At 44.4% G+C, this 17783-nt stretch overlaps 1 protein-coding gene across 2 annotated transcripts in view; it reads left to right on the forward strand.

The window, feature by feature from the left end:
- The first annotated feature begins 10217 nt into the window (after positions 1-10217).
- The window catches only part of Nha1 (Na[+]/H[+] hydrogen antiporter 1), an 89260-nt gene continuing 81694 nt past the window's right edge, over positions 10218-17783 (forward strand). Inside the window, exons 1-2 of one of the 2 annotated variants that reach the window (XM_076813386.1) lie at positions 10225-12093; positions 16084-16458. In XM_076813386.1, coding sequence (XP_076669501.1) covers positions 11702-12093; positions 16084-16458 — 767 coding nt within the window. In that variant the 5' untranslated portion in view covers positions 10225-11701. Of the gene's footprint in view, positions 12094-16083; positions 16459-17783 lie in introns of both variants that reach the window. The other variant, XM_076813387.1, reaches the window with a different exon arrangement.

Raw genomic sequence — 17783 nt, forward strand, 5'->3', positions numbered from 1 at the left:
TCAGAAGATGTTTCTATAGGTGCACGTGACAGAGCACGATAACTGCTCCCTTTGAATATATTCTCGCCAACCCCCTGGGACAGCGAGCGTCCCACCCCTCGAAAATAAGTGTTAAACGCACGCTTTACCTCGCGGGGGATAATGAATGTGATCTACAAATCAAGTTTACGTGGCATACTTACGGCGGAACTTCTCTTCTGGCGCGACCGAAGTTATTTATTCGGAACAGGAATCCGCGTTACATACAGACGAAAGAAGTATTCAGTGCTGCTCGTGGGGTTGGGTGTCCCTGTGTGATTCGGGGTGGAAGTTCAGGACGCGTGATTTTCATTATTTGAATGGGGATATATTATAGGGGAGACCGGGGCAAGTTGAACGTTTTCAGTTATCAATTTTTGTAAATTTTTGTCTACAAAAGGTGATGCGAAAAGAAGAGTTCTGTTATTTTCTTCAGAATTTCAGGCTCCTCTTGCTGTATTATATTTCGATCTGGACATCGAATTGAGTAGTACCTGTTTCCTTCGAACGAAAGCTTCACCTCCAACGAAATACCGCGGGCCCACGTGGCGCGGAGCGTATTAACACGCACGCACACGCGTGCGTAAGGGTCAGCGGGAGCAGTTGTGCGAGGGGCAGAGGGACAGGATCAGAGGGAAACGTGGGAGCGGACTATTTGCAATTCCAATGCCATCTTCGACCTCGTCCCTCTCTGTCTATCCCTCCGCGCCTCCCTCGCCATCCTGGCCTCCTCTGCTGATTCGTTGGGCCGCGTGTGCGATTCTCGCGTGACTGCGGGCGGCTGCGGAATGCTGGATGAAGGACGGAAATTCGCGTGGCCCCCGCGCCGTAGCGTAACGCGGAAGATCACGGACAGCCTCTTACGAACTCCGTTTCTTTGCCAGCCTCTGGCAGAGAATTCGGAACTTTGCTGCTCACGTTCCGCGAGTCGGAGCGCGCGCTCGTACGTGGCTGCCGTTCGAACGCCCCACGAACTCGGGATACAACTTCATGGAGACTCCTGCTCTCAAGGACTGTCCTTCGGGAGCTATCAGTCTGTTCCTCTCTTTTATGACGCGGGATACAGGGGGCTTCGGGAGTGGTAGCTTGAAAATGAAGTGGTTACTGGAACTTGTAAAGGGGCACGAAGAGGTCTCGGTGCAGGCGGGCTCGCTAAAGTGATCGCTGCTTTATTCGTCACCCCATTCTCTGCCCTCCTGCATTACTTCATTTGTACACATTAGGGTGGCCCTTATTTATACGTGTCGATTTTTTTTTCATTTCTTTGCTCTCGCCCCCTAGAACGGTGCCATTTGATAATAAAAAGTAGTCCCTGAAAAAGTTTATTGCAATCAGAGAACAGGAAAGGATGCCGACCAGGTCTTAAACTTTAGGGTTCATCCCTTGTTCGGATTTAAAGAATTTCTCGAAAATGGTAAGTCCTACCGAAATTTTGTTCAAATAATATTAAAAGAGCATTCAATTTTCTGCAATTACTGTATATATAATTTTTTTGTGCTTCCAACCAGTTCTTAGATAATAGCGTTTGAATATAGAGAGGTATGCACTTTGCGCGTCCCACCTGTACGGCGTGACGTATTGTCTATACGCGCGCGGTGCCTACTTCTCTATATTCAAATGCTATTATCTAAAAACTGGTTGGAAGCACGAAAAAATTATATACACAGCAATTGTAGAGAATTGAATGCTCTTTTAATATTATTTGAACAAAATTTCGATTGGACTTACTATCCTTTCCTTTTGTCCGACTGCAATAATCTTTTTCACGGACTATTTTTTTATGAAATGGAACCATATTAGGAGGTGAGACGCTCCGTCACAAAGCATCGGTTACGTCGCAACAGGACGTTCGGAGGCGCGTCGCAAACGAATCGAGGGCGAGCGAAAGAGTGCGGAGCGGCTGGCAATTTTTCATTCCGCGGGAAACTCATTAAACGTCCGACCAGCGAGCGACGCGCGTTTAAACTGTCGCTGATTAATTAAAAATCGCCAGGCAGCCATAGCGGAGGGTGCGCGAGCCAATTGGCCCTGGGTGTGTGGGTGCCAGGGACGCCGTGAATATTTCAACGATGGCTGCGGTTCCCGCGGAAATTCGCCGCGGTAAATAGGTCCGGCGGCGTCGGAGGCGTCTGAAATATTCGATCGGCTGGGAAAATGCGCCGCGACCGGCGGGAATTCGCCGGCTAATGAAGAATGAAGATTCGCGACTTCCGCGAGCTCCGGCAGCGCGTGCATGCGAAATCATGATTAGCAGAATGGGGAATCGTGTCGCGTCGCTCGTCACGATGAAAAACGCCTCGCTGCCTGGTCGCGTCGTCACGGCGATGGGGAAATATGATTCGAGAACGGGGCACAGAGATTGGGATGTATTTTCAGTGGGTTCGAATCAGGGAGAGCCGAGAAAATTGGGGAAATGTGCGCGGATATTTGAGCTGATACGGGGATCGCGAGAAATTTGACTGGCTTTGAGTAATGCTTGAATATTTTCTAGTAGTTGTTGGGTGTACCTTTTTCCATGGAAGCTAGAAGTATTGGGAATGTGTGTATGTACTGTGTTTGGGATTATTTGATACGAGGATTTTCATGCGAGACATTTCTGTGGGTCAGAATTGGTATTCGAGGTGTGTTCGATTGACGGTGATAACGGTGTTTGGGAAAGATAGAAAGAGATTAGGTGTGTGAGTGGGTTTGAAATAGTTGGCCTGAAGTCAGAAAAGAGTTTGGTGAACATTTCTGTGGGTTTTTGAATCGAATTTAGTCAAAGCTAATGAGAAATGTGGAATTCTAAATTTTTAGGAAATGTACATTGTGGGATATGAAACACTGTGCACAAGAAGTTCCTGAGAAATTTTATCGCGCAATTCTAATTTCAATCAAAGAGGGAACTACCGCATATGTATTTTACAGAATTTGATTTTTGCATAATATTTACCAATTAAGTAACATAAATTTTCCAAATCGACTTGTTTATAATCGCTGCAGCTTCGACGACTTCCTTCAATTCTACGAAGATTAGAATGTGTATACTCTAATCCATAAACCTGTCACGATTGCGTAACTCGATTCATTAATATCGATAACACTTGACTACGTTTACACATCGATAATATAATCTACACGATTATGACTCTACTTGAGGTTTGCATGAGCAGTATTAGATATCTTGAGACGCGTGACTAAGCCGATAAATAAATGATTATTGTGGTCATATGACTGCGGTTATCTGGTTTTACTATCTGTACTCTAGTCATAGTGCTCGATGCAACATGTTCCAAAACACGTCGTCGCAAGTGTGATCTTAAATCGTGTTTCATATATGTAAATGGAACGGTCCTCCTCTAAAAAGTTTCTTCTCTTCTTCATCTGTATATAATGCTAAAATAATAAAAATATTATTTTAAGGGAAATAAGCTACCTCTGCAAACTTTCACGATTCCCTGTATTTTCTACAAAAATTCTCCTCGAGACACAACATTTGCTTCATTTTAATGCCCAGCAGTGTCAGTTACCTCGTAGGAGAATCAAATTATAACAAATCTTCTAATCCCAAATAGTCATAAATATTCCTATATACCTTCGTGCAAGAATACTTTATCTAATAAAATTTCCCTTTAAAAGATCCAGCAAAATCGCAAATGTAAGTGGTTGCGTATAATTCTAGAATGAATTCTTTGCGTCAACCTTCTGCCTAGCTACACGTCTACCTATTCTACTGCATCCTCTCAAGGCATTGCAATATTCTACAATACCACTGCACCACACATTCCGTGCCGTAATATAAATCTGCTTCACATCCAGATTTGTCTCTTGAAACACGAACTCACCATACATCAAGCTACATTCCCTCATCGAGCTATTCTTCAAATATCATTGGGCACATCCGCATACGAAATCGAGCCATATTATTATTAGTAGTAGTATTAACGTCTTTATTGCACAAGAGAATAGTAAAACACAAGTTTGACGAAGTTAAAGAAGAAAATGCAGCTTTAAAACTAACACCAAAACTGACAATAAATCCAAAAAGAAATTAAAGGCCACAGCTAAAGTGCTAAAATAAAGTAAGCTATGTACGTAAAACAGCTGATTACTGAATAGGTGGGGGTATTACTGCGGATGCCCCGATTACTGCGGATTTACACCTCTTTTTAAAAAAAAAATAAGGATGAACTTTCATTCATTTGAACGCGGTATCGAGGGTTTTAAAGTTAACCTACCTTACAAGTCCGCAGTAATACCCCCACCTACCCTGTATCTATAAAACATCCTGTAAACATCTATAAAACGCCCATCATCAAAATTCCCTGAATTACCTTCCTTACTATCCCAAAACCATCGTATTTGAACCACGCGTCCAGCACATGCACATAAGCGAACGAAATTCGCGCAAAGTGCACAGAGATCCCGTCCAGACGGTATCACATGACGCGGATGTAATAGAATTATCCCGCATTGTAGGATACAGGATTCGAGACGGTCGGGCTCTAAAGCGAACCGTTTGACCCCGCTATGCGCCCCGGCGTGCACGGTGAAATTGGACGTGGAACCGGGGTAGGTATGAAGTTTTAATTGCGAACGTTCGCGAATACTTTCGTGACCGGCGGCAGGGACTCGCGCACGGCAGACGAGTAATTAATTCTCAACACTGACCGTAATACCCGTGCAATCGAGCCGCGAACATGCATCGCGTTCCATAGTGGCAGGAAGATGAATCGCGTCACCGGATTAGAGCAGACGCGACCGCCCACGACCACTTGCAGCCGCCTCCCCCTTATCGTTTCGTGTCACCTAACAGCGAGGCGGCATCGACTAGAAGCAATTAGACAGGGAATTTCGGCAATGTTACACTTCAATCGCGTGGGCAATGCGTATGTGGTTCCGCTTCAGTCGAGCATCACTTTCGGATGGACGCGTCCGACGTTGCTCGGTGGAACGATCCCGGCCAAACATTGAGGAATATCACTGCTCGGTACGATTTCTGCCACGGAGTTACCGGAGTTAGCTATCAACAGTTTTATTCCGGGCAGACAGACGTTCTTACGAAGTTGACAGTTTAATCCTCTGCAACGCCGTGGCGACTGAGATAGCGTCGCTCCCCTTATCCCGATATGCACTAGCGATTCGATAAATTATGGAAATTCGCAATTCCATGTAAAATGTAATCGGTCACGCGTACAGCTGAATTCGCAGCTTGCAAACTCGTATTACTCAAGCTGCGGCCCTCCTTCCAATCATGACGGCCAGGGGAGGGCAACTTTTCATCCTGTTGCGTTTTATTGCATTGTAATCAGGGGGACGTCGATTAATTGTACAGCCGTTTCATCGTCGTAAAAAGTGGGAGATTAATCGCGCGAAAAGTACGATCGTCCGCAGTTTCTCGGGTTTCTTGCCGCGGCTCCGTTCGCGCCGCATCATTTCTGCTGAAACGTCTGCGGAAACAAGCAATTAACCGCAAAGCTCAGGTGACGCGGTGGAATGTAATTTGCGCGCAACTTTCTCATAATCGCTTTACGAACTCCCGCTGTCCTTCGGCCTGATACTCCTTCCGCCAACCGAGCACGCGAGTGTTTAATTGTTAAATGTTATTCGGGATTAGGAGAATAGTTTTTTTAGTACTGAACGCGTTTCCCGCGCACCTTTTAGTGAGTTTGTTACTATAAACGCACTGATTCACTAGAAACTTTCGTATAATACCTGTCTGCTACTCGCTGGTTCGGGATTCCAAAATTTACTCATTAATATTTTACATCTCTGAGAAGCCGCTTCCTATCGCTCCGTTCTGAAATTAATCTGCTTGTAAGCCGATCTGTGTTTTCGTGATTAGAGAACGTTTGATCACCCAATTCAGTGATTCGTTGGACGGAAGCGAATGATAGTCAGGTAGAATGTCATGACTAATTCACACGCGACAGCGTGCCTAAGATTCCGGGTCTCAATAATTATCCCCCCTGTAATCGGCGCAATTAATCTACCAGACGTGGGAAATGCCTCCCCCTGGAGATACGTTATCGTTGACTTGTTACGATACCCGTGGAAATCACACCGAGCAATCTCCGATACGATCGTAATAACGACTCGTGACATGTTTCGAGTAGCTACTTTGTTCAGTTGCTCGCCGAGGAGTCAACAATTCGTACATTTTTGTCTTTGGGAAGATAAACAGTCAGAAATAGAAACCAAGCCCAAAGTCTATCGACCTGTTTCTTTCGAATTCGGCGAAGTGGTTGTTTATTTTTTTACATTTCTCTTATTTGTCGAGTGTTTTCTAGAGTTTGGTGGGTACCGAGATAATACTGTAGGGATTTGCAAGAGAATTCATGTAATTTGGATTTTTCTAAAACCTCCTATTTCAACAGAGTGTGCAAATTTAAATTTGCTTGAAATTTGTTTATGCTTTCTTATGTCTTACATTCTCTTCTAAATTTCTGAACGATTCACTGATTTCTTAAGGGATTCGTAACAGTATTTTGTGAATAATATCGTGACAGTAATAAATATAAAACAGCATTAAATTCTTGAGCCTACAAGTGATAATACATAGGTCGAAGTCGCATAGTCATGCATATATGAGAGCGATAATTATCGATGAAATGCTAATTCTCTACAGTTTATTGTTTTCGCGTGATTGGGATTCAAATAACAATTATCACAACGCCCCAAACAATTCAGTTAATTATTATTAGACTGTACGAGCACTCAATGTATTGGTAATTAACACGAGCAATTATTATAGTATAAAGTGGCAGCAAATATCAATAATTATAAATGCAATGATTTCCTGAATTTCATGCTAAGTTCTATTGAATAATGTTTGTGAAAATTACCTATGCGCCTAAAAACAGTTTAATACTCGTAACTACTGGCAAATACTCTCAGTGAACTGCAGTAGACAAAGCCACCTTTCCACATGTACAATCTTCAGCGTAGAATACATTTATAAATATAAGCAAGACATCTACTTAAATATAATTTGCAAATAACAAATCAAACCTACAACATCATCATTAGTTACCCGAAGAGAACTAAGTAATTTAAAACGTTCAAGGAGAGAATATAAATAATGATCTTTCAGTCGATTTTACTGAAGCGACTCTTATCAATACAAGGCATTATCGAACTAGCGTGATTTGTGAATGTCCATGAAAATATAGAACAGTTTGTTTTTGAAATACTCGATTTTAATTCCCACTCCATTAATCATCGACGCTTGAAAAATATCGATGTCACTAATTTCACTTATTTTCGCACAAGGATTTATACGATCTTTCCATTCGCGCGATATTCTCTCATTGCGGTCCTAGTTGAACACATTTCAAACAAATTTGCAGAATTGATTCTCTCAAAACCAAGGTCTCGTAAGAAAAAAATATTCTTCCACACATTCTACTTACTTGTTCACGTAAAATCAGCCCCTTCCATATTACACCGCCATTTCAGTGACACTCTTTATAATCTCGATTCCCACTCTTCTCACCCCGTCATCATTGAAAGAGGACCATTTTCAAACCCTTCGAGTGCGAACATAAGAAATTGTATTTTCCGAATCTCCATCTGGAAAGTGGAGAGGTGGCAGTCCCGAAATGAAATCGAAATGCGCGAAACCTCTCGGGACGTAAGTAAACAGCTGATTCGATACACGGCTGTGCCGTTTACAATACAACAGGTGCCATGATCAACCTCGATAGATGAATCAGGGTCCAACGCGGTGTAAACACGTCGCGCTGCTGCCAACGGGTACACCGTCGACAATGAATCCGGGTTATGGGCGTCGGACGATTCTATTGACACGGGATTCGTAGTATGAGCGCGGACGTGCCGCGGAAAAGATCGGATCGCCATTACGCGGCGGGTAGCAGCAATTAATTAACGCGTTAGATTGGAGCGTGCGCGATCGTGCGAGTATTTACAGTCGCTCGCAGCCTCGTTCACATAAACACCAAAGAGTAATTAATTTTGTAAACTAGTACGTTGCCCCTGCCTTTCCGCCTGCGTCGCATTAAGTTTCCATAAGCTTCCACGGTGAACTGTGGTCCAAGTTTCTTGAATTACAACGCGAGGGATAAAACTGTCGGCGTAACCTGGATACGCGTACGTGATAGTAAGTCGTGAACCAAGTGAGTCGGTGTGCGCTCGAATCTTGTGGGAAACGCTTATCCACTTGAGCGAGCTTCGTTGTACCATTGGCGGGGGGAATGTGGGCCTTTTGCCTTTTTATTAATTTGCTATGATTCTCGGCGGAATCGCGATCGTGTTTGGTGCAAAGTGGGAAACGAGGTTCGTACATTTCAGCGTGGGAGATTGTTTGGTGATTGGAATGTGATAATTTTAACTTCGGTATCGTTAAAGGACGTTCGTGTGTGCCACGCGAAGTAAACAATTTGCATGTGGGGTAAATGGAAACGGGGAGAGTTGAGGTAGCGTTCAGGCAGAATTTTAAATCGTTTTATTTACATTTGTTAATTGGCAATTTCTCTTGCTTGAAGCCTGACTTTGCTGAGTGAGTGTTGGCGAATGAAGCTTAATCATGTTGAATTCTTTCTCGTTTCATCATATATATAGATATTAGATATTAGCTTGATCGCACAGCGGGGAAATTTCGCGATTTTATGGCCAAAACCACAAAAATAAATTTTTCAATTCGACAAGATAAATGCAAATGTCAATTAAAGAACTAATATGAGTATCAAATGCCACCGATTTTACTGTTAAATGTTTTAATACAAAGCTCGTATAGACTCGCAAATTGTTTATGTTCATGCGAGCTTAGACCGATCGCAAAGAATTAATCCAGATTTTCAAGTTGCTTCAAACACTTATATTCTGTTATCCAAAGATCTGAAAATAAGTTCAAGGCATTGATTCAATTCCTGGTGGCATCACGTTTGAATAGCATACATTTAAAGATCACTGTGATAATATTCGCTTGATAAAAAAAAATCTTGAAGAAAAAGTACCCTTGAGGACTTCAACTTGAATTATACACATTCCATCGAAATAAATATTAAAATTAATAAATTGTATCCTTTCCATAGGTTTCCAACTTCCTTGCTGAAGTTTTATGCGTAATAGTAGAGTCCCTGATCACACTTCGTTCAAATTAGAAAATCAGATTCGTTTTCCACTTTTGCAAGAGGGTTTCACGAGGGGGTATCTGCATTTTACGAGCTAAACACTTCAATGCAAACTGTTTCGAGCCAATGAAAGTGAAGTAACGCAGCTGGCGATGCAAAGTTTGACCAAGAAAAATCTTCCAAGAGGCAGAAGAGTGATAACGTATCGACAGATACGATACTAGGGAAAGTCCATTATCGTCTGGAAAAAAAGCGCACCTTTCTGTGTCTATCAATGTTTCAATGACATAATAGTTGTGTTATACAATAACCAATATCTCGAACAAATCGCACAATCTACCGCCGTCCGACAATTATTCTGCGTTAAAACCAGGAAAAAGCTGGACGAATGTTCATGCTCCAAAAACCCCTATTCGCCGACGAATCCGCCAAATTGGAGCTCGTTCCACGGTGACCAAACAATCGATCCAAAGATTACCCTCCTATTGAAACGTCAGCATAGTTCCCGCCGCGTAACAACGGACAATAATTCACACTTCAAAGCAGCAACTGCACCCTCGCAAAAAAGCATCGCGTTACCAAACTCCAGAGCCACCTTCGTTCCTCCAATCGGTAACCAAAGTGGTCTCCAACTTACCAATGACCCTCGCGCGACGAACCAAACCACCGTACAATAGTGCATTTATCATTGCAATAAGCAAGCAAGTACTGAGTTCCCAGCAAATAATCAAACCTAAGACCTACGCAGGGGCGGATTTTGAAATCTGGCGCCCCTAGGTTACCAAGCGTCCGCCACCCCTTCCGTGAAATATCATTAAAAATTTTAATTCAAAAGAGTCGAGACAATTTTAAAGTTAATTCAATGTGGCACCCCACACATACGAGTTGTGAATTATTTTTAAAATTATCCCGAGCCTCTGTGTTTCAAGCTTTCTCAATTTCTTTCGCCCAAAATTTGCCACCCCAGGCTGCAACCTACCCAGCCCATATACAAATCCGCCCCTGGACCTACTAGCTGGAAGACAGGGAAAACACCGATGCGCGCGATAAAAAGGGTCCGTTTTCCTAGGAAAGCCGCGCGAACCGATCTCCCCTGGCATCCCGCGGCCGTCGCGGTGGTTCCTCGCAGGTCTAGTGCTAAACGAGCGCGCCGACCTACAGCCGCGATCAGGGGCACGCCAGGTCGGTGGGTTAGGTCCGAATAGACTGTCAACGAGGTGTCCAGCTGTGCCCATCCTGTGCAACGCGGTAACAATTATTACCAGCGGCCCGTAACAGCGGCCGTCCCTGCTTGCCCGTGTCCCGGCACTTTTTACCAGCCCCACCATTCGCATAAACACACGGAGGAGCGAGCCGAGCATCGCACACACGGCTCGCCGAGTTTAGTCGCTGGTAACGCGGTGCTCGTTGGACATCGTCCGTTTCCAGGGCCGTCTGGCATCCACCGTCCACGGATGTTCCGCCCGACGAAGGCGGCGGACTCGTTGGCCGAGTCGCGAGGTCCCGCTCGATGATACAAGAATGAGCACGGCTCGTCGAGCTTGCATCCGCTGGGACGTCGCCTGTTTCGCCAGTGGTCAGCGACGTGTGATCGATTGAGGTACAGCGTTGGGAGACGGCTCGCGGATCGTCAGCACCGGGGGGGATGGAGGGGGACGACGGGGGAAGGGCGGCAATGGGTGGAGGAAAGACGATGAATGCTAAACAAAGGGAAGTGAGTTGGAACCAGTAACGTCGACCTTCAGGCTCACGCTAACGAGGCGAATAAAGCTCTCGCGTCGGTGGAGAGGATCCGCCGCGGTAAAAGCGGGTCAAGGTGTCAAAGACGTCAGGCAGTCGTCAAGATATATCGGCGGAAGGTGTTAGCGAGCCGGTTCCCTTTGGAAAAACAGAGCGTCACGCGACACTGTTAACGATCTCGACGCGGCCGGGCCCCCGTATCAGCCACGTGATCGCCGATCAACGATCGGGGGGATCATCGTGTTTGGACTTTCACGGAGTCATCGTCACGCGACTCCACTGTCAACGATCGGCAGGGCGGCCGTCGAGCCGTGATCGTGAACGGTGCCCGACTCCCATCGGCAGTCAATCGCGGAAAGCCGCGGCTCGCTCGTTACGCTCGTCCGCTCCCCAACGACGTGCCTCGCAGCATACCATTCGCAACGGACGACTTAGTCGGATGCGCGAGTTTTAGCTTGTTTTTCTTTCTTTTTTTTTTTTCTTCTACTTCATCGTTACCCCGCGAGTTGGCTGATCGGAAGGGAGAGTTACGAATTTACGATATATGGTGGCTGCTTCGAGGGCGGGAGTCTTGATTCGAGGAGACTTGCAGCTCTGGAGTTTGGATCCTCCGGGGGTTTTCGGGAGACTGGACTTTGGACGTTGAATGTATGGAGTTCGGGGTTCGAGAGGGCCACCGTGTTTCGAGGAGTAGTTAGATAATTTGGATCTTTCGTGAAGAATCATCTGTGAGAAGAAAGTATAATACTCTGAGACTATATCGACCGCTACTTGATCCCCTTTTAATTACGTGGATCGGATCGAATCCTGTGCAGTAAGCGACAGCCTGGGGAGCAAGTACGTCGAGCAGGTTCGTGAATCGGGGATCGTGTATGCGATCGAGGGGCAGCGTTCCCCCAGGAAGCGTCGTTCACCCGCGGCAGGTAAGGGGCCTCGAAATGGAGATCGATATGAGCGGCAGGGCAAACAAATCGACGGAGGAATTAGCCAAAAGGCGCGTCTCCATTAGCGATCAGATCCTCGGGATGGATAATCTGAGCTTTGATCATCGACGCATAAGCGCCAGCTCGGAGCACAATTCCGATCAGGGCCGGGGGAAATCGATACTGGCCCATGGGGGCAGCAACTACGGCAGCTCGGAGAATATCCCCCAGCACAAGTTCGATCTGGAGAACGGCAGGATCAATGGGAACAGAAAGAAGTCGGCGTTCAGCCTGACGAGCTCCATCAGGGACAAGATCGAATACTCGGAGGAGCTTGAACGGTGAGACTGCTTTTACAGGATCGGGGATGGATTGATTTTGGTACGTCAGGGGGTGTTACGAGGGCTAAATTCGCGGGGATATTTTTATTCATCTGTTTACTGGTTTCCGAGCAATGAATTATTGTTAAACCAGTAGCCCATTGGTGTGGTGGCTGTAAACTATTTGCGATTGGTAATTGTATAATTTCGAGTTAAAGAGTAGTGGTACGGTTTAAGGGAGAGGGTTGAATGTGAATAGTTTTGATTTATGGAAATTAGGGATTTGAGGGTCTACAAGGAATTATTGGTGAATTTGGGTAAGACGCAAAGTAGTTATTCGAATTGAACGCTGGGGTGTAATATTAGATTTTGGGATACCCAATAAGGTGGGTGTTATAAAAATATATGAAACTTTTGTGACTAATAATTTCAGAGAAAATTCAGATGTAATATTATATTTCTCGATTTAAATTCAATGCCTGTCTATTTGCTTCGTATCTCGAGGAGTTGTAATGATTCATAATTACATGGCAGTACATATTATTATTTCAAAGCATAAATAGAGGGGATCTCGAAATATTAACCGACAAGGAACCTTCCTACCTTACAAATTGTAAACACATTCTTCAATTTCTAATCCTTTCATTCATCACGACTCCGAAAATAAAACTTAAATATCCCACGTTCAAGTAACATTTCTCCCTCGTTCTGTCTTCATGGATTCTCTCACTTCTCCATTTTACCAAGGCTACATAAATTCTTCATTTAAAGGATACGAGCTCTCGCCAGAGGAATCTAATTTCTCCACAATTCACGCTTCTGTTACAACGTTCCCTCGCACAATTGCTCGTTCCGTTGTGTTCGCACAGCCACAACAACCTCAAATCACTGTCCCCTCGAATCGACGCATCCCTAAACACAATGAATAAGAACTGTTGGAAGTAGGCGATTCTAATGAAATTGATTCTAACGGATCTAGGAAGCGTTTCACGGTTCGTGATGTAACGGTCGCAGTTACAAAGCCTGTCATTTCCAATCGGCTTGATAAGATCATAAAGTCTAATGAGATTAAATCGAGCGCGGCGCTGAGTTTCCTATGGATTTCAATGTCCGCGTCTGGGGAAGTATGCGTCGTCCCATTTTCTCACTCTACACCGAGGTTTTTCTTCTGTCTGCCTGGCGCACGAGCAGCCCATCGTAAATCATTCGATGGGAAAAGCGAAATGGAAAATATCACGGCGGGAATGGCTGAAAAAGCCGAAGGTTGTGTCAATTTTCGTGTCACTTGCCAATTTATTACTTTAAAAGCCTCTGAAGCACAGGGTGCCCCATAACTCACAGCGCAGATAAATCAAGATGAAATAAGTGAAAATAACCAAAAAACTTCAAAATGCCAAGCTTCTTTTTCGCGAAAATCGATTTCGAAGGTTACTTTCACTTCCGTGCCTATTCTCCTTGGAGCTTCGACGGAATCGATCTCGTCGTTAATTTCACGTGCTTAGATTTACGAGGCATCGGTGTTTTAATCTCAGATTGAAATAAATGTTACAGTAGACGGGGTTTTCCCATATAATAGAATGAAACTATGCGGTAAACGCTGCAACGATTGCAATTCTAAGTGAACGGAACCGGGTGGATTTCTTGGGCGGATAAAAACTGTTTTATTGCTCCGCAGATCGAATCGCAAAGTAGACTTGTAAAGTGGGAATGAATATTGACGTTTGTTCAGTTCTCCGCGACGATTTGTTGAGTATACGTAGGAATGGCATTGCCACTGTGCGCGGAAGCAGACATTTTTCAAAGCACCTAGCAAGTTTCGCGGCAAAATGTTAGTGGCGATGTTGATAATCAGCGCACGGCGCAAGTACGATTTGCTGGCGGATTTCGTTCTAAAACTTCTCATCCTGCCCGCTACCCCAGGTGTATTGACTTTGCTTCTTCCCCACCTTGCGTTTCGTTTTTCCGTCTTCTTCCTCCGCGCCATGCCTTACATACAACTTCGAAATCAGCAGCTCCTATTTCACACTGTCTATTTGTATTTCGTATTCCCAGCTCCTTCGTGTGCCTTTCTGATCTCGCGGCTTACGATCTCCAGGCAGGTTGGTCTCGGGGTACCGAAAAATTTCAACACAAATATGTGTATACCTCGCGAAATACACCTCAACGAGCTTACGAGTTGTCGCGCTTATTATCTTACTGTTAATTCGGATTTACTTCCGAGCACTTGGGAAGCCAGTGAGTACTGTCTTCTTTTTGATACTCAACTTACCAGTTGAAAATTCAAGTAGAAACACATGAACACTTTTCCAAAATCCCCACTTCAGGAATATACCGTAGAAAGTACATTTAATTTGCAACCTGATTAATCCTACTGACAGTTACTCCTAATACCCTCCGCGTAAGTACATTCAACACTCGACATTACAAATTCCACTACCCAAATATCTCTAAAACCCACACCAACCAGGAAAACAATATACAGTGGAATCTCCAGTTCCCAAACACTTGTGATTCAAACGTTCTAGTATTTCAATGTTCTCTCACTTGAACGTTATATTATCCGAACAGTATACCTCTCTTCGTCATTAGATACGTAATATGTACTCATGCCCTCTACTATCGAAACAAATACGGACTTAGCACTTCCACCCTTTTGTAACCATCAAAATGAATAGGTACAATTCAGATTACGCAGAATGAAATTGCCACTGTGGAGTGGAGCTACTAATAGCTGTTGTAACAAAACAAGAGACCCTTGAAAACCTAGAAACTAGTGAAACTGCTTTAAACTTATCAAGTACATACAATATTGAAACATCTCTGATGGTAGGGGTAAAGTAGCCGAATATGACGGCCTCTCCTAATATGAGACCCCAGCTTGTCTCTGCTACAGAACTCTTGAATGTCATAGCGATGCTATTTCTTTACTAACTAACAGTAGTTGTTTTGTCCGCGCAGTGGCATTGTAATCAATTGAGCGTCTCGAGCAAGCACATATTTCTGAAATACGTTGCAGAAGGTTTTTGAAGTGGTTCGATTAACTTACAGATACCTCTAAAGTGGTAAGTGTATCACGATTTTCACAAATACTGTTGTATAGTGCTTGCAATGGAGTTTAAGACTTACTAGTTGTATATCGTTAAATGACGAAGACTTAACTTCGAAGCTACTTAGTAGTTATCATGTTATTGTTTCCAAATATGAGACCCGTGAAAATTCTACTGATGAGAGCGAAGCAGAAATTGTTCTGAATGATGAAAGTGATTAAGAAAGAAAATTATGATGCAGGATGCTTGTTTTGCACAGGTCTTTATTCTTCAGATGTGCTAGGTGAACTACGGGTTAAGTGTTTTTAAAAAGCGTGGCGATGGTGGGCCCACGAAAACTGCGATAGTGAAGAAATACATTTCACATGCCGACTTTATTAAAAAAAGAAAGAAAAAATAAGTTTCAGGAAGAAACAAATTGGGTCTCATATTAAGAACCCATTTTTTTATCTGCGTATTTGAATGGCTTTCGTTTTTATTTTATTACGAAGAAACCGAATTTTTGTTATAGTACTTTCCAGTAGGTTGCTAAAGAATACATATTCTACTTTTAAAACGTGTATAGAATTTTAATAAAAGTGTTCTCAGTCAAGGGTTACGATGCTTTTAAGAAATGGGTCTCGTATTCGGCTACTTTACCCTACATTCACGTTACCTTTACCCTCTGAAACATACTCCTCCCCAATACAATAATCACCAAGAAGAAAGTGAGTGTTCCTGCTACCCGAAAATTTCCTGATCCAAACCGATTAGGTATTATCCTCCATTCATTACGACTAGTGAAAATCCTACTGCGCCACTTTACTACAACATCAACAGTTTAACGTTCACCGTTTCCTCGCCACCGAAAACATCCCCCGTGACTCGTGAAGTAAACAGAAAAAAAGGGTCGGGAGCATCGGCTGAAAGGAGAAGAGAAAGACCACCCCCGCTAACCGTACTTTCCTTTTAATGTGCCTTTCAGGTCGTGGTTGTATCTATTTTGCGCGCGATGCCACGGCCGCGACGACACGCCGTCCTGGGAGCCCCCCGGTTGGAGAAGAGCCTGTCCGCAGCCATTCTGCCCGAGCTACAGAAAATTCGCCCGGCTATTGTGTCTGTTCCTGTTAGGGCTGCTACTCTGGGGCATCGTCTACTCCATCCTCGGCGAGGACGCGGCCCCTGGCGGCCAGCTCTTCGGTCTCGCCGCCCTTTGTATAGCGGCGCACTTCGGGGGATGGCTGTTCTCCTTGACCACCCTTCCCGCCTTAATCGGCATGCTAATCACGGGGATTATACTGCAGAACGTCGGCCTGGTTAGCATTCAGGGCAACTACACCGTCATCGTCTCCAATCTACGGTAAGTCCGCGTTTCTTTTCACCGTCGCTCCCCCCGCTATCTAAATCCGCTCGCGGGGCGGAGGGCGTGCTACCCAAGGGAGCGCTTCCGATGGCAATCTTTGGTAACGCTTTGCAAAATTGCCGAATGGGTAGCGGGGAATCTTGTTTGCTAGCTTCCTGGTTAACTGGGGACTTTTGGGAGTTCAGGTGAATTATTCTTGTACTTTGGGGGTGGAAAGGTTTAGTAATCGGGGGATTGTTAAATGGGGGTAGGTGAATAGAGGGTGATAAGGTTGTGATTAGTGGTAGTAATTTCTTCGGAATTAATCAGCGGAAGGTGTTTATATTTTAGGTAGTAAGTATCTCTAACATTTCATTGTACAAATTGCTGGAGAGGCGCGAATAACTTTGACCCCCATAAAACCTTTTTTATGGAGTGTTTAATGGGTCATTGCTGGGTAGTATTATAATCAGAGGAGCTCGATTCTTAGAAACTTTTAGTAACGGGGACTTCGAGGAGGAGCAAAGGTAACAGAAAGGGGAAAGAAGGAAATTTTCCTCAAAGGCAAAGTCACTGGGTTGAACCTTTTGCGACGAAGCTTTAGCAACGTTATTATAATAATGCCAATCCCATTTCTATTCGTCTCTGACAATTTCCCTCTTAATTAATCCCTCCGTAAATAACAGACACACCACTCACGTCGTAAATGATTAAATTCGATGTAGCCGCTGCGTTCAAGAAGTTTCAGCAAGCAGATCTGGTCCCACTTGGAACGAACAGAAGTGGCAGGGCGTAGCCTCGGTAGAAATAGTGGAAATGGAAACGATGATACAGTCGTAAACGGTAGGAAGATTTGCCGGTACGGTTGTGGGGGTTAGAATTCACAAGTGTGAAACATTGAAACGGAATGTCTCTACTTGGTTGAACGACACTGTTGACCGATGCGGTCCAAGGGGTTAATTATTATGCTGTTGCGCGTGACTACAGTTAAACTTTAAGTGGGCACGTGATTAAAATCATGTGCCGTTACGCACACATTACACATCTTCGGCTGAATTTGTAAATGGAACTTCATCATATCGTAATTGAAATTTATTCCAACGCGTCATGTGATAACATTTAGTCCCCGTCATGTCACGCGCCCGTTTCGCCAGAATCGATTATCAGCTCCGTTTCCGCCCCACCGTCGCGCTTAATGTCGTTACTGGGTTATTAGCATCTTCATTTTATTGCAGCGATTCACGTTCCAATGCACTCGGTATATTACGCGGCGTGTTTGCTGGCAGTAAGTCCACCTAAACGGTGGAACGGAGTGCAAGATTGTAGAATGAGAGGAGCGAGGA

The sequence above is a fragment of the Andrena cerasifolii genome, chromosome 5, assembly GCF_050908995.1.
Source record: "Andrena cerasifolii isolate SP2316 chromosome 5, iyAndCera1_principal, whole genome shotgun sequence".
Lineage (NCBI taxonomy): Eukaryota > Metazoa > Arthropoda > Insecta > Hymenoptera > Andrenidae > Andrena > Andrena cerasifolii.